Source organism: Rhizoctonia solani, chromosome 1, assembly GCF_016906535.1.
Source record: "Rhizoctonia solani chromosome 1, complete sequence".
Taxonomy (NCBI): Eukaryota; Fungi; Basidiomycota; class Agaricomycetes; order Cantharellales; family Ceratobasidiaceae; genus Rhizoctonia; species Rhizoctonia solani.
In genome coordinates this window covers 470,917-489,050 of record NC_057370.1, presented here as the reverse complement: position 1 = coordinate 489,050, position 18,134 = coordinate 470,917, and the positions used below count along the sequence as shown (strand labels likewise).

General features: G+C 46.0%; 5 protein-coding genes across 5 annotated transcripts; 1 reads left to right on the top strand and 4 right to left on the bottom strand.

Annotated features, from left to right (window-relative positions):
• Positions 1-607: 607 nt before the first annotated feature.
• Positions 608-4,642, bottom strand: RhiXN_03641 (uncharacterized protein; the record flags this gene model as incomplete). Its single annotated transcript, XM_043323458.1, has 13 exons — positions 608-1,248; positions 2,800-2,866; positions 2,924-3,244; positions 3,299-3,382; positions 3,437-3,545; positions 3,609-3,672; positions 3,733-3,758; positions 3,812-3,945; positions 3,996-4,050; positions 4,103-4,166; positions 4,217-4,357; positions 4,421-4,447; positions 4,525-4,642. The coding sequence occupies 13 exons, from the start codon at positions 4,640-4,642 to the stop codon at positions 608-610; spliced, it is 1,851 nt and encodes a 616-aa protein (XP_043175877.1).
• A 784-nt stretch (positions 4,643-5,426) lies between these two features.
• RhiXN_03640 (uncharacterized protein) lies at positions 5,427-6,998 on the bottom strand (the record flags this gene model as incomplete). Its single annotated transcript, XM_043323457.1, has 10 exons — positions 5,427-5,524; positions 5,581-5,710; positions 5,760-6,089; positions 6,146-6,247; positions 6,330-6,396; positions 6,459-6,519; positions 6,574-6,599; positions 6,664-6,776; positions 6,830-6,884; positions 6,940-6,998. 10 exons carry the CDS (start codon positions 6,996-6,998, stop codon positions 5,427-5,429), a joined length of 1,041 nt encoding a protein of 346 aa, XP_043175876.1.
• Positions 6,999-8,146: 1,148 nt separating this feature from the next.
• RhiXN_03639 (uncharacterized protein) lies at positions 8,147-10,444 on the bottom strand (the record flags this gene model as incomplete). The annotated part of the gene is made up of 13 exons (XM_043323456.1): positions 8,147-8,638; positions 8,693-8,865; positions 8,928-9,051; positions 9,096-9,182; positions 9,235-9,349; positions 9,398-9,464; positions 9,526-9,551; positions 9,602-9,720; positions 9,770-9,824; positions 9,873-9,936; positions 9,988-10,149; positions 10,204-10,230; positions 10,282-10,444. 13 exons carry the CDS (start codon positions 10,442-10,444, stop codon positions 8,147-8,149), a joined length of 1,674 nt encoding a protein of 557 aa, XP_043175875.1.
• Positions 10,445-13,676: 3,232 nt separating this feature from the next.
• Positions 13,677-14,715, bottom strand: RhiXN_03638 (uncharacterized protein; the record flags this gene model as incomplete). Its single annotated transcript, XM_043323455.1, has 6 exons — positions 13,677-13,777; positions 13,826-13,851; positions 13,901-14,016; positions 14,370-14,437; positions 14,500-14,535; positions 14,595-14,715. 6 exons carry the CDS (start codon positions 14,713-14,715, stop codon positions 13,677-13,679), a joined length of 468 nt encoding a protein of 155 aa, XP_043175874.1.
• Positions 14,716-15,785: 1,070 nt separating this feature from the next.
• RhiXN_03637 (TPR-1 domain protein) lies at positions 15,786-17,774 on the top strand (the record flags this gene model as incomplete). Its single annotated transcript, XM_043323454.1, has 4 exons — positions 15,786-15,825; positions 15,880-16,260; positions 16,314-16,836; positions 16,904-17,774. The coding sequence occupies 4 exons, from the start codon at positions 15,786-15,788 to the stop codon at positions 17,772-17,774; spliced, it is 1,815 nt and encodes a 604-aa protein (XP_043175873.1).
• Positions 17,775-18,134: the final 360 nt, after the last annotated feature.

Here is an 18,134-nt window from a genome sequence, read left to right as displayed (position 1 = left end):
GGGCATTACATGTCCAGAGTAACCTGATCAGCTCAGTTCATGATATTATATGAGATAGCAGCCGCAGTAATAATCTGCTGAAATATACTGAAAAGAAACCCCTTACCTGATCCAGTGGGAACCGGATGGACCTAAACGAACTTTATTAAATAGGGCCGTATTATTCTATATATACTTGCCATCGGGTCCCCTGATTGATTAAAACCCATTATTCCTGTCTAAAATCATAATCAAGTACATAATTAAATAAGTCATCCAATGAGCCAGTAGAGGGATCTTACCCACTCCATCTTGACACCGCATTCGTCAAAACCTTCTGGATATACCTTAGGCGGAAATTCCCGAAAGGATTGAGAGATAACCGGGTCAATAATCGAGTCATCAGCTATGTTGTGTCCCTGCTGGGCTACCGATTTGCGCGATCCGCTAAGTATAACCAGCGGCTTTTCACCATCGTTCCTTGACGGCCGAGGGAACCTTAAAATACACATTTGGTATTCTGTAGATTACAAATCGATAACACCACTTGCCAGACCCATAACATCCAACTGTGACATGTGTTAGTCGGCCATTAAGAGTATTTGCTAGTGCCACGAATCGCCATACACTACCCTTGAATCGGTACAATTCCATGTAATAGATTGGCAAGATGGGGTAAGAGGCAGGATGCATATCCATTAGTGGCATGCCCCACTAATCGGGCCTTAATATCTCCACGATTGGTTTTTACTAAGTAATTGTGAAGACCTTTTGTGATTGGTTCAACCGAGGCAACAGGCGTGTTGGTGAAAAGGTCGATCCAAGTGCCAGAAGTCTGACTATTTTCTTTAGCAGCCTGGTAGAGCTTCGTTGTGAGCTTCAGTAGCCAGAATATGCGTCCTTGCGTGAATATGCATGTCTGCCAAGTTTCGAAGCGTTGGAATGCAGTGTTGGGGTGGACCCACTCAACGGCAGACGTATCCAGACCCGCCTCTGCTGCTTTCTTCATATCCATACGTGTATTGTCAATTTGTTTGGGAGTGAGCAGAATAGTGATACGACCGCCTTGCACAAGGTCTACTTCATTTGCCGCCTCTAGGGTTGTATTCAGAAATTTTACAATCAATGATATTTTATATTGCTCCAGCGCAAGGGTGCGTAGAACTTCATCAATACCATAGAGCTCAACCCTGTCACAAAAGCCAGATATGGTGAACGCGGTGACGTGACCTTCACTGCGATCTAAAGCAACTTTAACGACGCTGTCAACTGTTACTTCTTACCATCAGATCATCTCTCAAAGACTTGCCTTTGGCACTAGACCCTGGGTTCTTCAATTTAGCACACGTTTTTCCTTATAAATGGCCTGTATTATAATCGCTCACAGAAGTCTCTTGCCTCCAAAATTATTATCCTTGGGCGGTCGCTTCTTTCACCGAGCCCGCGTGCCCAATCGCGGACTAATCGGGAAAGGTGAAACGCTACGCTACATCCCGTAGTACCAGAACCTATTGCCGCAGTGCTCGCTTCTTCATGTGAAGGATTCTTGCTCCCAACCTGGGCCAATGGATTTACTGGACAGGCGGAGTTCAGCCAAAAGGATTGCGTGGGGTTTGGAACTGGTAATGGCGCAATAAAATATAGTAGGTTTGTAAATCCTACAAAACCACTGCCTCCTGGGTTCATCATCATAGGGTCAGATTCAATTGAATTCTCCATGCACATGCAGACGGATCGAGGATTGCTCGGTCGTATGTGATTGGGAATCGTCTTCAAGTCAGATGATAATCAAATTGATGATTTTCGTGTTGAGAGCGCAGGAAGTCGGGAGCTAAATGTAAATATATCTCAGCTTCGACTATGATATAGCGAACTGAGGTGTTACAAGCAAACTTTTGGTGAGCATATATACAAGCAGTACAAACAAGTCCAAAACGCATCATGTGGATACGCATATCACTGTACAAGGTTATAATGCTGAAAATCAGTGCGTGTGTTTAAGTGAGAATTGAGCTGAAATCAAGATCAATACATACTGATTTTAGGTATCAATTCTTCCATAGTCTGATTCATGCTGAGGGAAGCATACTAACATTGTAATTTTCAGGCCATATCCTACTGAAAAAAGGAATCTTTTACTGGTGTACTGATTTTCATGATCTTATCACACCACAGTGATATACAGGTATTCGAGTTGTGATACTGATATTTCAACACTTCGATCGCTTGCTATATATGTTGATGGGTAAAAGAAATAGAATGACAACAACATTTGGCTCCCATGGATAACTAATGTTATAGTGAGGCTGTATTGGAATATTGGCTAAAGAAAACATGAATAGACGAGTCCTCAACTAAATCTTCCAAATGCTCTCGTGAGATATAGGTTTCCTGCCCCCGCGTCTCCGTACAGCGTTCTACATCGTTACACATACCATGGAAACCTCATTATAAACCCCACCATATTCTGCTAGCATAGTCTTATGGTATATGCTATCAATGCGGTACTCCGGGAACCCCGTGTGTATGCGCTCCAAAGTCCCAGACACCACACCCCTCAGGTGGCCGTAATATCGCCCAATAATATTTATGTCATAGCAATACACTTACTATCCATTTGATACATAATGAAGTATAGTCGCAAAGAAGTATTGGGCTGAGAATTTAGAAAAATTAAACTATGAATAAAAATCCCTGGCCGATATAAGTCACTCCCTGGCATATTGTAAAAGTATCATTAAACTGTCATGATAGAAGTCCAGGAGTGGCTCCTTTGAGGATGTAGCTTTCGTACTAAACATGGAGCAGATTCCATCTTACGAAGTACAGGGAGGGTCAGTTGTAAAAGTGAAAGGGAGGACCTCCGACTGGCAGTCACATCGAGAGTCTGCATCGTGAAAATAATTCAGTTGCCGAACTCGCTCTCTAAATAAGTAAAACTCACGCCTGTACCCATAAGTTCATCCACCAGAGGGCAGTAGATGGTATAGCCAAGCCGGTTCCATCCAGTGCGCTCTGAAAGTTGATTCAGGTTTAAGAGATGCTTATCGATATCTTTGAATAAAATTGTTTCTAAATAATGCATCGACTGATGTATTTGAGAGCGTTTGCTGAGGCGGTGACTTTTGATACGATCTTCTTCCCTAATCATCATGGCAAGCTTTCCCTGTCGACTCGCGTTATGAGGGTTGAATGAATGTGTAATGGAATAATCCAATTTAACCATTTCAGCAACAGGAGCACTGTTGAATATGTCCAAATGCCTCTGAGGAACAATATGAGTGATGTATACGTTATGAACATCAGCAAATCTGCCCACCATCATCCATTCTAAACTAATCTTTGGCAAATGTGATAACTCTCCCCCTCCACCTACATCGGAATGGGATCCGGGGAACCAGACCTACACATGGACTCAGTTAATTGAATTCATCTATTACGAGGTTAATATCCTGACCTCTTCCAGATGAGTCGTGGCGTTCTCCTCGAAGAGGGTGACACCAAAAGGCTTCCTGTTCTCGTGAAATGCAAGTGCATGGAGAGCGTGCTCAACATTTGGCGTCAGCCTTCGAGCGGTCGGAATCAGCAAAATTATAGCTCGTGGACGGGCCTAATTCAATAAGACTCACTCTTCTTCACGTATACCTAGCATCTCCTTGACTGGAGCAACGTGGGGTAAATCACGCACAGCACCTATCCGGTGTAGGGCGTTGCTATCATTATCATGCTAACTGTTCATAGTGTTTTACTTACAGACTGTATCCCACACGCATAGATATCTACAACCCAGGTAAGCCATAGGACATCGATGAAAATGGTGGAAATGCCTTACTTAATTGGAATAGATTGCTGGCCCTTTCCCTCCAACTTAAATCCATCTTGATTCTCAATCCAGCAGACTGGCTTTTCACGGCGTGCCCATTGTTTTAAGAGCTGATCCCGTCCGACAGAAAGGCCACAATGAAACTATAGAGTAAAGTCAGGTCGCGTCTCACAGCTTAATGCAACTCCCATACAATTAAGCTTGCGACCTTGCGCGCAGCAAACGCTCCTCTAGAGTAACCAAACAGACTGGAAAACATTTGTTAGTAAGCCCAAGATTAAAGCCAGTTGAATGACTTACCAAATCCGGTCACCGGGTCTATAATACGCAGCTATATATAAATATGCTGTTACTACTGTATGAACTAAAGAAATTGTTAGAACAGTCATAGGCGATACACCCCTACAAACCTACCTGTAGCCATGCCGTGTAGTTTTGCAAGTAACCCAGCTGTTCCCTGTAACCTGGAGCCCACCCCTGGTATATAGTGAGCGATCCGTCCGAACGTGACCCCTTCTACCTCGACTCGCTCGGGTAATTGCTCCACGAATTTGTCTAAGGGAAACAATCGTGACATAAGCGATTTCATAAACCTCGAAATGAGTAATTATCCCTTACAGAGCAAGTACACATTAGTCGGGATTTCTATTTGTTGGAACAGAAAGAATGTGAGTCAGCATTCTTGCATTGTGGTCCATTGAAATTGATATTGGGATACTGACCCTCTTGAGATAAACTTTCCCCATCTTTCCCAGTACCATCGCAAAAAACCATGATATACTTGGGACCTTCTTGACCCATTTCATTGGGTAGCTCAGTCCATTCCTTATCAGCGTCCATTAGAAACAAGGGATAATACCGATATATGTCACAGGTGTTAGAGATCTAAGGAGGCTCGGGTGTTGGCTGTTAAGCCTAAGGTATTAATATATATACTTTTCGGTAGCCATCCGATCGAATGTGAGAGCAAACTTTGCTCACCTTAAGCTTTCACCGGCCCTCCGGGATTTCACTTATGAGAAGCATCCAGATTAGGCAAAATAGGTAAGAGATGAGCGGATACATACCTTAATCCTCCATAAAGCCTATTACTATGTCATATCAGTACACGTGGGACTGAAATCGGACGATGAGCCGGTCCCAAATATAGTAATATTTGGATTAGCCGGCAAATCTAAGCGGTGCTGAGATGGCAAAGCGACAGGGTCAAATGGCTCCGGGGCGTCAATCGTGGTTGCGAGTCAGTCGAGACGCTACGGCTGCAATGCAGGTGTGTATAGAAATGATAGGAGAAGGGTCAACCTATGAGCGATCAGTATTGATATAGGTAAAAGACTCATGCGAACATGAGCAGGTTGACTGAGGGCCTTGGTGGCCAACAATCTTATTAGTCTGACGTCATAACTTCACCACTAGATTATTATGCGCAAAGAAGAACAATGATTTTCTTTATAGATTGCTATTCATAAGCAAGTTAGATTTACATAGACATGGCCGCAGAAAGGATGCAAGTAGCATACAACAACATATGCATAGCATACTGCCGACAAGATGATAATGATATTGCTCCAAAGATATATGTATTTAATATAGCTTAAGCTACTCCCTTATGATTATTGTCTCCTCACATCGAGGCGACTCTTGATGTGATGCGCTTTCTGATTGACCACCGATGCTCTGCTGGTCGCGACGTATGGTCTGTTGGGGACTGTGTCGGGGATTCTGAGAGCACTTGATCTATCAATGTGCACTTGGCTAGGATCGAGAGGGAAACGGACCTGTTTCAAAATCAGCTATATGAAGACTGGAAGGCACAGCTAGCCTTTCGATGCGAGGTCTAGTAAAGTGCGGCATTGACAAAGCTCTTGTACGATCTCTCTGTAGTCGTTCTCTGAATATTACTCCGTCCTGAAATTGTTATTAGTCGATAGGCCTCGTACCGATGCCATCCACTCACTACGCTGAGGCTTTGCTTCAAACGTTCCAGCGTGTTACACTGAACAAGACCTGTTTGAATATTCCATTTCAATGCAAGCAGATCGCTGAAAGTAAGTTGTCTATGAGTTCCATGGGCACGTTTCATTTCCTGTTTGATATCACGCAAAGTCTGGTGGACCTTTGCTGTCGGCTGAAGAGCTTTACTATCCAACCGCGTCTCAAACTTGTCTACCGCTCGCTTCCATGCGGGAGAGTCGTTGTATGCATCGCTTGGTTCCAGATTATTCAATAATGGATATTTGAGTTTTTTTTCGTCGTCTGGAATGTCCATAAATCCCCTCAGTTCCCCCTTAACCCTATAAGCATATTTCGAAATGTCTCATATTATGATGTAAGAGTACTCACGACCATCCATATGAGACTAATTTTGGGCAAATCCGTCGGCTTTTCTCCGCCGCCCCCAACATCCGAATGAGCACCAGGAAACCAAATCTGACGCACATATGGCTAAGGCGCACATCTTAGTAACTAAACATTATTTACTCGCCTCCCTCAGATCTGAATCGTTATTTGGTTTGAATAGGGTAACTCGAAACCTTTTGCGGTTTTCGTGATAGGCTAGAACGTGTAGCGCAAGCTTCACGTTTGGAGGGAGCCTAGCGATTAATATCAGCGGAACCTCCTAATGAGATACATGAACCCCAGCCCTCAATCTCACTCTGAGTCAGGCATTCCTAGCAAGTCTTTTTCTTCGCAATCAGGGCTGCTGTATATCGCACCTGAGTTATAGCTTAGTACTGCTATTTCTCCAAAGGCCGATACATTCGGCTCACCAACAGTATCCCAAACGCCCAGACATCTATTTATTTAAAAGGATAATAATTAGTTCAGTTAGTTACACAAGTGCTCTGGGAATGACTTACTTGACGGGTACTGAATGCCTAGTATCCTTGATTCTTTCCCAAGGCACTGGTTTCTCCCTGCGCTGCCACTGAGCCAGGAGTTCGGATTCGCACCCCACGACGCCTATTCTATGCTAAGTCCCGCTGTAAAAAAAAAGTCACCATTCGTTGTAATAGATATACCTACCAAGAGACCAGCAACCTTTCGAGCAACAAATGCACCCCTTGAGTAGCCGAATATACTAATGACGCGGCATTAATAAGTAGATGTTTTAATTGGATTATACAGAAACGCACCAAACAACATCTCCAGGCTTATATCTTTCCGCAATGAACATGTACGCTTTGATGACCATCTCGACTGTGTGTGCAATATGTAATTGATACGGTCCTAAGCATGCACATCGCAACCTACCAATTGTCTTTCCAAAAACTAGCGCCAAATATTTTGGAATACCCTTGGATTCTGCACCGACCCCTGGTATATATAATTGCACTCTTTTCCGTCGCCTAGTTGAATTGGTCCCGTCTGGGATGGTCGGTGTTTTTAGAAGGTCGTCTTATACACAATGCCTCGTTCGTGAGGGAGGGCCAGGGTATTGCCGGGATGTTAGAAACTCACGAAGCAAGAACACATTCGTGGGATCTGGTAGTTATGAATGAGAAGTTTCGTCGGTCAGGCTGGCACAAAACATTAGATAAATTCGTGCCCTCACCATGATCGATATGGCCGTTCTTCCCTGTGCCATCACAGAGGACAATGATTTCTGTTCCACCTGCTCCATCTACTTCGTCCGCTCGACTCATTCGGCTCGTTGGGCTTGTTCTGCTTGATCCACCTGAGCTTCTGGAATCGGGATAAGAGGGCCAAGCAACACGCTCCATACTTTGGCACTATGGGTGGCTCGGAGGCGATGTGGGGTGAGAGTCACGATGGGATGATCTTCGTCGCCTCTTATCCTTCCGGAAAGGGGCGCCGAGGAAGGTTGAAATCATCAACAAGAGGAGGGCACGAAGAAAGCCCAGCAGATCCGAAATGTGCAACTGCGCAGAGCATTTTCCCCATGCATTCAATTCCGACGATGGTTCCGTGGTTTGGTTCCTGTGGCCTCGCTACCTGTCCATCTGTTCTCTACGTTCCAGGTCTCAGCAACGTGGCGCATTGCACAACTCGGCATCTCTAGCCAAACAAGCGCCAACTCGACATTTTGGGAGTGGTAGTTATGGATTGGACTTCAAAGGACTTCTTATGATAAGCCCGTTGGGTATGAAGTCAGACTACGCTGGTATTCGGGGCAGATGTTCACCCGGAGGAAAACAGGTTCAAAACACGTGTACTTAAAGACTCCGCCAAAAGTGTGAATGGACGCGTGCTCTATTAAATTTCACAGGGTGCGTTCCATCGGTTGTGATTCACAATGAGACGTGACAGATAGACCGGATTAGGAAGGGAAGAGCGGCAAAAGGATGGCACACAACAACTGCACTATATAGCACCGACAAACTATGAACCCCGCTTGCCATCCTCACGTAAGACTTCGTTTCGGAGTGCCCTGCTGATATGATCTTTCCCTTTCGGTTTAAATTTCGAACGATCCGCCAATGGTGCCATGGGAGGAGGGCCTCGAGTTCTAGGGACAAACTCCTGGAATGCCACGATGCCTGCTAAAGGTGCGTCATGCCTGGCTGTGTGACGTGTGTCTGATTTGACTTTCTGCGAATTCGTCCGGGCAAGAACAGGGTCCTGTACACGGACCTGCACGTACGATCCTGCACGATGACGATGACTGGCTACCTGTGAAACCGCAAATGTCCGTGTAGTAGTATTGGGTGGTAAATCTCCATTGGTGTCGGACCGATGTGATTGCAGAGTGCTCATGTCGGGACCCCGAGCCTGGCTGGTTGCCGTTAGCGATGGGCGTGGTGCTCGAGACATTTGGAGAGAGCTAAGTCTATGTCTGTACTGCGCCGCTTGCTCTTTGAGTTTTCGGTTGGCCTAAATGAATATAGTATATGTGTAAAGTATGGCAGGTCATTCACAAAAACTTACCATGGCATTCGCATATTTGAGTGTTTCAAAGGCATTGCGAGCGAGAAGGCTGACCTTGATATCCCACCCGATTGAAATAAGATCGCTTACTGTTAACATCGATGATTCATGTTCTGACCTAGGATCGAGGTGATCTGGCATGTAGTTTTTAAGATACACGACCGTCTCGTGGACTAGCGATTCCTTGTTTAGTAGCGTCAATCGACTCTCGCATTTGTCTACAAGGCGTTTCCACCTAGGAGATTGATGATAAGCGTCAGAGGGGGACAGGCTTTGGATTTCCGTGGGATATTCGAGTTCATCGTGTGATATAAATAAGGAGCAATTCGCTTGAAGTTCACCCTATCAATCGGAGGGATCTTGCTAAGCGAATAAGAATTAATCCAAGTAAGATCCCACTAACGATTATCCAAATAAGGTTGATACTGGGCAGCCCTGCCTTCACATGTCCCCCGCCACCAACGTCAGCGTGGGCACCTGGGAACCAGACCTGCACAGCAAACCTAAGCTGTCTATCTAGGCCATATACACATTTTACGTACCTCTTTTAGTTTATGCTGCTGTTTAGGATCGGGCTCAAAAAGAGTCACTCGGAACAACTTGCGGTTTTCGTGAAAAGCGACTACATGAAGTGCGTGGTCCACGTTTGGCGGTAGCCTGCAGCAAAATGAGCAACTACAAGCGCTTGATAGGCCCAGGACTGACTCTGCATCTGACATCCCTAAAATGTCTGCTTCCATCTTGCTTTTGGGATGTACGGACCGAATTGCACCTGAAGATAATGATATCAGTCGATTTCTTTTTTATCTCAATTACTGGTCAATGCCTCCTACCTACGGTGTCCCAGACAATTAGCGCCCTATGAACCTACATTAGTCCAAATCACGCAGACTGTCTTGAATGACGAACTGAATCCTTATGGCGGAGCCTCTTGGGGTTGAATCGATTAGATTCCATGCCACAGGCCGTTCGTGACGATCCCACAGTTTGAGCATATCTTCCCTCTCACGTATAATGCCAATTCGATACTGGGGATGAGTTAGCCCTATCAATGGTCGAAAGCGCCCATTAACCTACTATCAAACTAGCAACCTTGCGGACAACAAACGCCCCTCTGGAGTAGCCAAAAAGACTGTGACAGTGCGTTAGCGAAAAGTCAATCGGATATCGGGTGCCTTACTAGACTTTGCTTCCCGCTTCGTAATGTTTTGCGACGTGAAGATATGCATCCACTATGTTATCAACTGGCCGTAGTTTTCGACAGTCCGTCCGAAGCAGCGTGTCCAGGAACTCACCTATTGTGGAACCAAAAAGTCGAACCAGTAAGTTGTAAGGGTTCCTGTTAGATCCTGAGCCAACGCCGGGTAGATAGACGATTTCGTGTTGGCGCAACGTAGAAGTCTGGAAAGCGCCCCATCCCTTTTGATCGGTTCCTTTTTGTGCAAGAGCCAGTTCGTCTAGTGAATATTGAGCTTCAATTTTGTCACATTTTAAGATTCGTGACAACCCACAGAGCTTCCAAACGTTTGTCTTAGTTTCTGATAGCACGTTAAAGTCATATATGATTTCTTAAATTCGCTAGAACCAACCTGAACCTGCTCTCCCGTCTTTTCCAGATCCATCACAAAAGACTAAGATATCTTTGCCTGTGAGGCGAGCTCCACTCCCGGAATGAAATGAATGATATCGGGGAGAATGGGGGCCCGGTGGCGGCGAAAGTGTGTCGGACGCTTTGTCAGGCTTCAGTGGCATGTGTTTCAGGCGAGATGAGGTCCGAGGGTGTATTTGGGGGGGGGGGGCGGTTAGAGTAAGCGTTTGGGTCAATTGGTGGTGGTGATTGTTAAACCTGCGCGTGCTGATTGCACGAGATGTATACTTCCATTGTCAGGTTCCTGGGCGCAACCTTGAAACTCAGATCGCCCAAGGCATAGCCGAGTGATAGCATACGTACCTTCATTGATCACATGTAGCGCTCACCAGCAGTCCGCGAGGCAAGCGCTGGCCGCGTGTAAAAAACGAGGGAAAGCATCCCCGCAGCCTCCCCTATTCATTTCGCCAAAGTCTATAAATTAGATCCGGTTCAGCATCCTTTTTGGAACTGGACTCGTGGTACATCGGCGCCAACATAGAATAGCCTCTAGAAGGTTGCTGCAAAAGTGGTGAAGGTTGGAAGGCAATGAGGGGCCAGGAGAGGGGTCCACACGGTCACGTGGCTGCAATATACAACCATATGTCAGACTTGGAATTAGGCCATGGAGTACCAACCCCAAAATGAGTATATCATATGGACCACACACGAATAAGCCATCAACACATATTTTATAACTGCCATTAATAAAAAGTCTTTCTATCTGATACATACAACTACTGGTATGCCCCTGAGTTGCTAAATTAGAGACAAGAGGTGTTCTGCGGAGATGCACGACTGTAAGGTTATATAGAAACGTAACTGTAACAGAGTTCAGTGATTAGTAATATAAGATATAACCTTGCGGTTATGATAGAAACGAGTGAGATAGAAAGCCTAGATCGTTGATTTAATTATCGAGCGAGTTTGGCTATCGAAGTCAATATATTCTATCCGTTAATTAGATACAAGATTCACTTCTTTCAGCTAGTCGAAACGATTCCTTATATACATGTTTAGCGGGTGCATACACTCGCTCAGTCATTTGTTTAGTCGTTACAGGTCATGAGCCTAGCGTGTGTGCTTAGGCTGCGTAGTCTGCGTGCTGCGTGGCTACTGCGGGTTTCTTATGTAAACTTCTTCATGGGAGTGAGGAGTCGCGGGCCTCGGAGCCGAGCCCCGGAGTCACGTGTTCCTTACAACGACCAATACTATGTAGATATGCTACGATCAGTTCAAATTGTACAATAAACCTCGCTTAGGGGAGGGGGAAAACTGCAGGAGGCCAGGAGCGGCGCTTACCTAGATCACGTGACGTGACGGCGTTAGCAATTTGTATCCCCACTTCGGCTCCGTCTCTGAAATACATGGGACGACATCGCGAGTAACCCGTTTGCTCGCGACCACTCCACTCGCTAGCACGTTTGGCTGGCTCGATTCCTTTATCTCACCATTTATCCTTATAAGATCGCGACAGGAGTCATATGATCGCCCGACCCACGAGTCGTGCTCGCGCCCCGGGAGCCCTGGCGGGCACCCCCTAAACCACCAGTTTGACTCCTTCGCATTTGCATGGTCCCCGCATGTGCACACGCTTTCATTACTACATAGATATTATATATATACGCATTGCATACTCATACGATACGCGAAAGCAGAGGAAGTTCGATGTAGTTTCCTACCCGTCAAAATGTGGATTTCAGACATGATATTACCAAACGAATCCGAGAGACTATAAACCAGAGGAGGTATCCGCATAAATAGCGTGACGCCATTCAGGGTGTTGGATAACTCTAGGCACCCGAGGCGAACGAATAATAACCCCCGTGCTGGAGTTCGACCGATTCCTTTGCATGCCCGTGGATGCAAGAGATCCCAAGGGATCACGCAGCTGATTCTTGATCTTGCCAATTATGACTTGAGACTAGTAAAAGTAATGTTACTTTAAACTCTCTTTGGGATTCGATGCGATTCAAAGAAATACTGTACCGTTGTTCTAAGTCGAGTCCGAGACAACTCGCGCTCTACTTGGTTCAACGCCACAGTTTGTAACCCTAGATAATCCAGTTCTAGAATATTCATCAAGGAATGGTACGCCGCCCTTCGTGGTCGTATGTTTGCCTTATCTATCTCGGTAAGCGAAATGTGAATTAAATCTCCGGCTTTGAGTGCCTTGCTGTCTAGCCGCGTTTCGTATCGATCGACTACAGTCGACGCCCTCTCCATGCTCTCCCTCCGGATGCTCGTGTTTCGGTTTCTAGCTGACAAACGGGTTCGCAATTTCATGACTTTGCTTTCTAACTGTTTTTGTGCCACAGCCACTATCCCCATTAGGCACAACAACCGACAGCCTCTGGGTTCAGCGAAAAAAATTACACTTTCCTGTATTTAAGCAGAGCTCTTGTGAATACATGTCTCAATCTTGCCACCACAATTGCTTTGTCTCTGTAATTTTCTCTCTTTTTGCGTCTTTTTTTAGATATCACTAGTGAGTATATGCTTCGCAATCCAGTCGACATCAATGCATTGGGTGTTAATCAACTTCCGTAAAAGCCCAATCATGTCCGAAGAGAGCCCCAAGCGCCAGCGCCTCACATTCCAGCAGCAGATTTTGCCCCCGGAGGACCCCGAGCGTGAACTTCGCGATATGTTTGCTCAGGCTAGGCTTTAGTCGAATAATTTGGTTTGCAAACTTTTGTGTCTGATCTCGTAACAATGTCGCTCCTTTAGTCCCTCCTTGCAATTAATACGCATATAGATTATGTGTCTTAAGCAATGCATCTCTTTGTACCGTTTGCTCGTGTGCAGCCCCTCAGAAACAAGAAAGCAGCTGATTATTAATCTACTGATTAAGCAAAAAACACCCCCTTCTTTTCCTAGAAACGTGCATTTGAATTGGAGCCCATCAACGAGCATGGAGAGGGCGTCGACTGTAGTCGTTTCCATCCTGATTCGGAATAAGCGTCACTTGGTTTTAAATGATTAACTTCTGGGTATAATATCTGACTATTACGGATCGTAATGTGCGGTTGTAACTCTCCCTGTATGTAAGAGATCAAGTGTTTTTGCGAGTTATGCAGGAGCAGATCTGCTTACCAACAACCATAATAAACTAATCCTAGGTAGATCTGGATTTTTGCCCCCTCCACCTACATCTGAATGTGATCCTGGAAACCATATCTATACAATTTAGGTAGATAGTTCAGAAAACCTCGAGGCTAAATTGGGTACCTGCTTTGGTGGGGTACGGCCTTTTGGACTTTCAAATAGGTTGACTTGGAAACGCATTCGGTTTTCGTGAAAAGCAAGAGCGTGAAATACATGCTTCACATTTGAGGGGAACCTGGACATGTAAGTTTAAAGAGAAGGTTTAAACTTTATACCTGGAGTCACTTGCTCGTCATCGGGCGTCCCTATGATATTTTGCTTCAAGCGGAATACCGGGTTGTAAACAGCGCCTAGGAGACAGTTCAAATATGTTCCGTCCTTATAGAAAGAAGGCTCACCGACGGTATCCCAGACGCCAATGCATCTGGGGAGGAGCGTGAGTCACTCAAAGCTATATTGAAAGGACCACGTACTCCACAGCAATCGGAGTTTTGGGAGGCTCCTCCGATGGAATCCATGAGAGCGGTCTTTCACATAATCTCCACTTTTCAAGAAAGCTTCGACCAGTGTTGGTCAACTCAAGACGAAGCTGATGGCAGGGTAAGCTTAACTACGTTAATTGGTATAAAAACTGTTCACGGACCAGTAAACTGGCCAATTTTCTGGCAGCAAATGCTCCGCGTGAATACCCGAAAAGACTACATAAAAGGTTATTGGTCGCGAAGGTAAGGAAAAATAATGGGGCCAACTAGATACGATCTCCAGGCCTGTAATTAATGTAAATATAATTCCAAGCTTGAACCACCTGGTCAACTGCTCAATCCTCGTGTCACTAAATTGATAGCTTATTTGGAGTAATCACGAAGTCTACCTACCGATCCTACTTCCATAAATTTGAATTAACCAACGTTTGATTTTCAAGTCACCCTTTCCCGAACCCACACCTGGAATGTAGAGAGATATCCGCTTGCGTTTGAGATGCCCGCTATCAATCGATTCTGCCATTAAATCTGCCCAATTTCAAATGGACTCAACAAATGTGGTCTGTAATCAAACACGCAAATCGGCCTACAAAGCTGCCAGACATTGGTTGTTGGATGGCTGTTTCCTGTGGGAATCCATTGATTCAGGAATCGCATTAGTATGACGCTTGAAGTCAACCAATACCTGAGTCCAAAGCTCCATCCTTTCCCGTCCCATCCAAAAAGATCAAAATGTCCTTCAAGTCTGTCAATGGTGTCGAGCGCGTGGACCGAGGATTGTCAGTGCTAGGATGAGATAATGTCATTGTTGAGCTGAGTCGAAATGTAAATTGAAGTGGATAAATCTGATTAGTTGCTGTTCTAACCCAGTCAAAGACACCGGTGCAGTGAGCAGCCGGTGATCGCTGAAGAGCAGTTGACCATGAGGCTGGCAAGGCAGTGCATGACAACTATTGTCATTGACGAAGGTTACGGGTGGGCTGGCATACTGATGAGCTGAACGTGTTGAAGTGGGCAATGGGCGATGGGCATAGTAGCACTTTTAATATTCGGCTTTAACTCTGGCTGCAAGCATTTCAGAAAACAAGCGGGTGTTCGATTGTAACGGACATTAGAATGTTTAAGCGTGTTTGAGTTGTGGTAATCAGAGTTGGAGATAAGCCTGACAAGAAGGCCCACTATATGTCATACATATGGCATTGATTTGCTCCAGCGCTTATCGCTTGTCCCGTCTCACATGCCACCATACTGGTTTTAGGACGGCGAAGAGCAGCTTCAAGGTATAACTTTCAATCGAATGGCGACTTCCACATGGCGAGCAGCCGAGTTTGCCGATTTCAGTTATTCGTCTTGAGGGAATTACCGAGGGTTCGTACATGGCCTGCAGCATGTTATACACGTAAGAAAGGCTATTTGCGTCTTAGACATGAATATTACTTGCAATCTCGTGTAGGTGCAGTAGATTTATTTGATAATTCACGACTTTCCACTTCTCAAGTGTGGTATGATCCATGTGGCAGCCACGAGGCACAAAGGCGATGCAGCTTGAGTCTGCTGGCCGGTGGATCCAACGAACCTAGCTCATCTGGGATCAATTTATGAGCTTCCAAGTACATTCCGCTGCAAGACGCCCGTAACCCATCACAAAAGTGCTCATCGTGAGTAGCTACTCGAGCTTGACGTGCCTTACCAGACGTTGGTGAACTACCGATCACACGGTACTGCAATTAGGCTCATAGGACCGATGAGCATTTATTGTTAATCATCCTAATTGGCGAAGAGGACCAACTCAACTGGTATAAATCAGGTGGCCTTGCTGATAGATACCACAACAGCTACGACTATTATAATAATCTGATTTGTACGGATATTCATTATGTCAGGAGGAGCACGGTTTTCGTTCATGGATGATAATGGTAGCTATACCTCCATTTGTTCCCCGATTAATACTGAATTCAAATTTTCCATAGAGGAAGCTCCTGAGTCCCCCGTCCCAGGATCCTTTCCTTCTTCTTTTCCTCTTCCGAGTCCTGCGTCATCCTCCATCCCAGGATCTTTTCCTTCTCCTCTTCCGAGCCCTACACCATCCCTCGCCCCCGCAACGCCTTCCAGGGGAGCTCCGAGGTCGGAAACACCCAGTATATCTGATGTACTTGTTGATGAGAACGGGTCGGATGCTAGTGTTGCTGACCCCAATTCTGGGAACGCAACTCAAGATATTCCTACTGATGTCGTACCTATCCTCCCACCTGAGGGTTCGGCAGACAATCCTCAACCCGCGAGTGCAGTCTCCACTCCCGGTATCGAGGAAGTTTCTGTTGTCACTCACAATTCGGAAACCCCCATTAGAGGTTAGTGGTTCGCATACAATGAGGAGCAGAACACTTACCTCTCTTTGCTGCAGAAGAGACACCAATTCTTGAGCCTGAAACTCCCGTTCATGATATGACACCGGGCGCTACTGATACGCGAACCCCTACCCCCCCTATTCCCATCCATTTTCTCCAAGATCTTAGACCATTAGAGAACCGGGCTCCTTCAAGATCATCTCGCATCCATCTTCCGGACCTCGCAGAAATGCTCCCCGAGGAGCGAGCCGCTATCACAGCCAACGAGTTTCTATCAAGCGGCGATCTCGAAGCGGCCCATCAGGCGATCACCGATCTCAAAGAACTACTCAGCCAGGGGTCTAATCTTCCTCTATCTACAAAAGCTCAAGCCGCTGAAACGCTCGGCGCTGTATTATCTCAAAGGTTCGAGCATTATGGGGACGTCGACGACATGGAGGAAGCGGTCGAAGCTCAGCTGAAACTAGCTTCATTCTCACTGGAGAGCCCTGACCCAGAGCTGAGAATAAAGAGCCATGGGGGGCTGGGTCGTACTTTGGCTGCCCAATTTGAGCACACCGCAGATCCGGACTATGCAGAGTTAGCTATTAATCACCTGAATCAAGCACTCGAGCTCACTCCACCTGGACATTCTGATCGACCAAAGGTATTGGCTGACTTTGCCCGCATCGAACTTGCCCAGTATGCACGTTCCGACGATGCACGGACGATCGGAGTCTCTTGAGCAGGCGCTTGCACGGTGTGAAGAAGCACTTGACTCGGTTCCAACGAATGCTCCTGAGCGAACGCCCTTATCCGGACTACTGGGTGGTGCATTACTATCCCGTTTTGACCGAACCCATAGTGCCGAGGATGTTACTCGTGCAGTTGAATTCCTAGGGTTTGCGGTTGAACATACCCCGGAAGAAAGCCCAGAGCGACCGAAGCGAATGCGCAGCTATGGGGACGCGATCATGATGCGTGCCATGGTTCAGAACGACATGAATAGCTTGAATACAGCAATCAATATCCAAGAGATGGCTCTCCGATTACTTACTACCGAACATGCTGCCTATCCGGCTACAACAGGCAGTCTAGCCAAGGCCTTCCATATTCGCTACAGAGCCACAGGTGATATTCACGACCTAGATAAAGCGATTGATTATCTCAAGGTCACGGTCGAATATACACCGTTTACAGATCCAGACCACGCACGTATCACTGATTTGCTTGGCAAGTCTTTCATGGCTAAGTACAGAACAGCCGTTCAACCTCCCAGGACCCAATACTTGAATTATGCTGTCGAATTACATCGCCAGGCTGTCGCACTTACTCCTTCAGACCATCGACGTTATGCGGGTCGGCTAGAGTCGCTTGGGAAAGCCTACTCAAAGAGGTACCGTTCTCAGCTTCGTCGCCAGAATGCTCAGCAGAGTGATTTGGATGCGGCAGAAAGGTGTTTGAGGGAAGTAATAGAGAGGGATCCCAGCCGAATCGAGGATATGCTTCGTGAGCTTGGTAATCTTGGTCTTCATTAGATATTGTATACTTTTGAGGTTATTTGGGAAGAAAGTATCGCATATATCTACAGTTGTACGCAGATGACGACTTTACTAAGCTATTGTATTAACCATTGCCACCGCTTTAGATTGTTTTTTAAGTACATTAATGAACCATTACCGACAGAAGCTAAAGGGAAAACTACAGGAGCGGCATATCGTTATTTGCGCTGGAGTAGGACAGTCAGAATTTGCCTGATAGCATGTTTGACTTCCTCTAAAAACCCAAGGAACAAGACGCAATACGATCGAGAGGTCCATGCTTCTCCGTAGCGAGTGGCCAACGGTATTGTGAGCCGGAAAGACCTAGAAACGCAGTCTTCATGGTTGAACGAGCTG